General features: G+C 33.8%; 1 protein-coding gene and 1 pseudogene across 1 annotated transcript; both read left to right on the forward strand.

Moving 5' to 3' along the window:
- Window positions 1–2016: 2016 nt before the first annotated feature.
- Window positions 2017–2633, forward strand: LOC145605780 (uncharacterized). Its single transcript, XM_081661845.1, has one exon. The coding sequence runs from the start codon at window positions 2142–2144 to the stop codon at window positions 2415–2417; it is 276 nt and encodes a 91-aa protein (XP_081517971.1). The 5' UTR covers window positions 2017–2141; the 3' UTR covers window positions 2418–2633.
- A 729-nt stretch (window positions 2634–3362) lies between these two features.
- On the forward strand, window positions 3363–5226 carry LOC145604461 (phenylacetaldehyde reductase-like; annotated as a pseudogene).
- The last annotated feature ends 774 nt before the right edge of the window (window positions 5227–6000 follow it).

The following is a 6000-nucleotide window of genomic DNA, read 5'->3' on the forward strand; positions in this document are numbered from 1 at the left end:
GGTTAATTTTAATGTATATTTTCAAAGTAATTCTTTTAAATAATTTTTAGCAAAATTTAATTCAAGATAACTGCTTAAGTGTATTAGCAATCATGTCCCTTTAAAATGATGCATTATGTAGATTGGAGAAGCAAAATAATAAACTAGAGTTGGACATGAGTCAGGCTAGCATTAAGGCCAACTATATTTGACACGAAAATGGTCTAACGACTCCAACCCGGCACAAGCTTGACATGGAACGTAAGGCATGCCGCTTGGGCATAGGCATTATTTACAAAATTTGGCATGAGCATGATATGCCAACTTGCGTGTCGGTAATTCTTTTTTTTTTTTCACTACGGTGTCAAATTATATAAGGCATGAACTCGGCATCTCATGTATCAGCCTCGAGTTACAATACATGGGTCGGTCGTGCATTACCTTCACGAATCCAACTCGAGTTACACAACACGTCTTTTTCTTAGCCTATTCCAAGTCCAGTTTTATTAAAAATTTAAAACTAATTACCAATTGAAATTTGGGCCTTTTATCAACCATAAAACTGGGCCAAGTAATACAGACCAAGTGTCAACCAAAGGTCATGAACCATCTACCAAGTCAAAAATATCAAGATAACACAAACAAAGAAACTTCTATTTTTAACCAATAATTCCCAAAAATCCCTAAATTCCCAATTTCTCTCTCAACTTCATCCCTCAATAAGTGAAATGGGGAGCTCAACAAGGAATGGATCGTTGAAGCAAGCAGCAATAGTAATGGGTGCGCTCGCTTTTGGGTGGTTAACCATCGAGCTTGCTTTCAAACCATGGCTCGATAAGGCTCGAGCCGCTATCTCCAAATCGGACCCTGCTCATGACCCTGACGATGACAACGACAACGACGTCGTTTCACCCGCTGCTCAAGCTGCTGCCGTTGAGAATGATAATGATGATTAACTGTTTAACATTGTTGGGTTTTGGTTTTCTAATTAGGGATTTTAGTTGAACCTTTTGATGATAATGTTATCAACTTTATTTATGTAATAATGCTTTAGATTTAATGTTATAAATAATGATGATAAGGGTTTAATTTAGTTTGTACTTCGTATTGATTTTAATTGCTCAGTTTTTGGGTTTATTTTGATATTCTAACAATTGTAAGTTGGAGCATGGATGGTTAATTATAAGTTGTAGTTGCAAACTCGCAAATAGATTTTACACCCGAGTGTATAATAATGAATGTTGAGCGATCACTTTTTGTTTCAAATTAGTTATTGTTGGTATTTTATTTATGCTAAAACTAAGGTATACAATTTCTAAGCAACTAAAACAAGCAAATAAGCAATTAGAAAAAGGGTCATATTATTTGTCTTGTCTTTTTTGGTGGGACTAAAGATAGGATATTACTAGTAGTCTAGTAGTGATGAAATGATAAGATTTAAGAACATGTCATTAGAAGCAATCTAGGTGATTATTTTAGGTTTCATTGAAACTCTAGCTTGATGGTGGTTAATGGTTAATTGGTTATGTTATCAATGACACCACTCTTAGGCTTATGGTCGATTTGTTCACCTTATTTTGACTAATTTTTTAAAAATTAAGTGCACACAAGTTAGATAAAATTTATTGTGCTACAAATGCCTACAATGATTATAAAATGTAACACAATTACAAATAAGCCATGTTATAGTGGAAGTTAGTTTAGATGAAGTTTAGTTTAGTTGAAATAGTTTAATAAAACAAACTATATATATAGCATCTTACTTGCTAATCAAGTGATTAAATATCAAATTTGAATCCTTTGAAAAAGATTTTTGTTGTTTATGGGACAAGTGGAAGCTTCAAAGAAGTGTTACAAAGAAGAATGTCTTAAAGTCTTAATAATGTGCATACAAAGTATTAAATTGATACATTACATACGTCCAAAACTTTAAAGTAACTAAAATAGTTAATATCCGCACGTTTCACAATCCGGATAAATTGCGTGTTGAGGACCAAGTGTTCACGGGACAAAGATACAATAACGTCAAATATGAAGATATAGCAAAAACTTGTAGTATTAATTAGTAACCACAATTCCAAATTAAAAGCAACAATTCCAAATTTCCAAAATCACTTCAATACTTTAATTTCTTACGTACTCTACTTGATCAACTAGCTGAGATGACGAGCAGCGCACCAAAGAAAGGACATGTGAAGCAAGCAACAATTGTAATGAGTGTGCTTGCTGTTGGGTGGTTAGCCATCGAGCTGGCTCTCAAGCCGTGGCTCGGCAAGAAAGGAGCCACTTCGGACAAGCCGGAACCTACTGAGGCTAGTGAACCTAGTGCGGCTAATGTTGAGCCTACAGCGGCGGTTGATGAACCTGCTGTCAAAGAAGCTGCTCCAATCGAAGCTCAAGCCGTTGAAGCCGGTGATGATGCAACTACAAGCAGTTGATTTTCCATTAGTCGGCTTAGCTGCTTTGTTAATTTCTTTTAAGCGTATTTAAGTTTAATAACTTAAATTATCAAATCATCTATGTACTATTTCATCCCAAAATAAAGAAAAAAGAAAAAAAAAAACTATGTACTAAGTCATTATATTTTGATTTGATGACATAAATAATAAGTGCATGATTTCATTGGTGACTTAATGTCATTGTTTATTGCTCAATTTTGAATGTTTGCTATCTAATAGGTGTGATTGCAAAAATACACCTACATCTTCGTTTCTCTTTTTTAATTGCGACATATTAAAGTTCTCGATTTTCAATATAAGCTTAAACATTTATATTTTACTGATTGTAATAAATTAATCACCTGTATTATTAATAGGTCAATATATTTTGACTTTTGATATTATTTATTCTTTATACTTTATAATAATTGTTCATTATATATAAAAAGTGAAAATATAATTATGTTTTTTTTTTTTTGACAAGAATGTCTATAATTTTTACCGTTAAACAATATTATTAAGGATAAAATCACAAGACTTACAACAAACGTGTCAAGTCACAGTGAAATTACTTAAAAAGCGAAGGAAGTAATTTGTCTCTTTTGAATTATTATATCTTCTCACATGTCATTGAAAAAAATTATCCAATCCTTTATACTTCATATAAATTGAAAATATGACTTGTTCAAAAAGAAAGGAGAATTTGTCAAGCAATACTTCATAGACCATTAGTCCCAATAGTCCGTATCCTAAGCTATATATCTTTCTTGGAGAAAAATTAATAAATCTTTAATAGGAACTATGATTGTTATGACAAATCTTATCCAATCAGTACAACTCCTTCTATATATATGTTCCCCTAACACGTAAAAAGTTGTATTAGGGTTTTATTTTAGTAAAACAAATTAAAGAACACAGTTAAAGAAAAAGAGATAAGAAGATATAATGGTGAATTCCGAAGAAACAAAGAAAATTTGTGTAACAGGTGCTTCTGGATTTATTGCTTCTTGGATTGTTAAGCTCTTGCTTGATCGTGGTTACATTGTCAATGGCACCGTTCTTAGTCTAAGTACGTATCTTTCTTTCGATTTCTCGATCTTTTGTTATGATTGTCGCGTTGATAATGTACTTTAAACGAATAATTATTTCTTGATTGCCTATTGATATGTCAATGCAAGTCACAAAGAAAGTTTGCGGCCTTAATTGTTATAAGAATTAATTAATTGTCACGTTAATAGTGTAACTTTAACAACGTTGTACAGATGATCCGAAGGAAGTAGATCACTTGCTGGCTCTGGATGGCGCGAAGGAGAGACTCCACTTGTTCGAAGCCAATCTTATGAAGGAAGGTTCCTTTGATTCTGCTATTCAGGGATGTGATGGTGTTTTTCATACTGCGTGTCCTGTTAAACTCGACGTCTCCAATCCTCAGGTTAATTATCATCCCAAGTTTATTAAGTGTTGAATTCATACAAGTTAGTATAACCGATTTGATTTATTATAAATTCGTTGTGTTTTTAGGCTGAAATGATTGATCCAGCAGTAAAAGGGACTCTAAATGTCCTTGCATCTTGTGCTAAAGTTCCAAGCATCAAACGCGTAGTTTTTACATCTTCGATGGCTTCTGTTCTGTGTACTGGTAGACCTCTGACAGCTGAAACTGTAGTGGATGATACATGGTTTTCTGTACCTGAAATCTGTGAGATATTACCAATGGTTTGTGCACTTTTCTTGCCATATAAAAATCATCTTATGTTCTTATTTGATAGGATATTGAAGACAGCGAAAGGACTAACTAAAAACCTGACTGACATTTGTATGCAGAAGTGGTATCTGCTGTCAAAGACATTCGCCGAAGAAGCTGCTTGGAAGTTTGTCAAAGAACATGACATCGATATGGTGTCAATAAACCCAGGAATCGTTATAGGTCCTGCATTGCAGCCAACAATCAATGCTAGTGTTGCTGCCATTCTAAACTTGGTTAATGGTATGAGCTTTCTGTTTCTATTCTGTTTTTAGACTTTGTATATTATCAATGATCAAATCTGTCTTTTATTCAGGTAAAACTGATGTATAACATGATTTTTCCTGTTTTTCTATTGAGTTGAAGAGATTTTAGGCTTATTTTTACTGATCAATTTTGTTGTTATTCGAGTAACACTGATTTATAACATGATTTTCCTGTTTTTCTATTGAGTTGAAGAAATTTTAGGCTTATTTTTACTGATCAAATTTGTCCTGTCTTCCAGTAAAACTGATGTATAACATGATTTCTCCTGTTTTTCTAATGTTTTTCTATCGAGTTGAAGAGATTTTAGGCTTAATTTTACTGATCAAATTTGTCCTTTATTCGAGTTTATTGCAGGGTCAGAAACCTATGATAATGGAAATATGGATGGGTTAATGTCAAAGATGTAGCTGAAGCACACATTTTAGCATTCGAAACTCCTGCAGCAAATGGGAGGTATTTGTTGAATGAAAGTGTTCATCATGTTTCGGAACTTGTGAAGATTTTAAGGGAGCTTTACCCTCATCTTAAAGTCCCTAACAAGTAAGTTTGTTCTTTTTTTTTCTGCATTATTAAGGGCTTACACTGTACTGAATTCCTATCTAGTATCAATTATTATTTCGCCTTTGATAAAATCTGTTTGTGCACACTTCTAGGCCTTCAAATGACAAGCCTTTCAATCCAACTTACAAAGTTTCTAAGGAAAAGGTGGAAAGCTTAGGCATCAACTACATTCCCCTGGAAGTCAGCCTTAAGGAAGCTGTCGAATCCTTAATCGAGAAGAAGTTCATTAGTGCTTAATTTTGCTGTTTGATCTCATAGCTATTATGTAGGACAGACATTTCTAGAGTTTATATAATCTGAGCTTAAATTGCATATACAATAATGTTCCAATTTCCAACTTTAATGTTCCAATTTCCAACATTATTTCCTATATACAATAATGTTACAATTTCCAACTTTGTTGTGTATTACTGATTACTGTATTCTAGTAATACATGATTACATGTACATTTCAATAAATTATTGCAGAGGGATCTTTATCAAGTTGATACTACACTTATCTAGTATCCGATCCAGAGTATCACTTATAAGTCTATACGACATAACCTTGGAGAGCCCAACTCATGCTATTGTCATTCAGACCACCTTCATTATTCTGTCAATATGACACATATAAGTCTGGCTGCCTGCCTGATGTCTCGGTCTTTAGGTACCTCAAGTATGCCCGAGCAATGCATGCCTCAGCTAGCACTTCTCTCCCATAAATGACATGTTTTGTAGTTTGTATTGCCGAAAGTAAATTCAAATTGGTTACGTTGGCTCGGTAACTATATGGTTGTACATTTGTGTCGCGGTGCTTCTATGGCATCCTAGGTGCATCTTGCTAGTTGCTACCTTGTTAGTCAACCTGTTAGTTGTTACTAGCTAACAAGGTAACAATGCAAGCTACTTCGTCAATTTATTTGGTGAAATAGTATGGATCAAAAGCCTACACCATAATGGGCCAGTAGGCCCAGCAGTTTGCATTAATATCCCATAGCAATTGGCCCAAATGTAACGTATTATATTGAT

The sequence above is a fragment of the Chenopodium album genome, chromosome 22 (genome assembly GCF_948465745.1).
Source record: "Chenopodium album chromosome 22, dcCheAlbu1.1, whole genome shotgun sequence".
NCBI classification, from domain to species: Eukaryota; Viridiplantae; Streptophyta; class Magnoliopsida; order Caryophyllales; family Amaranthaceae; genus Chenopodium; species Chenopodium album.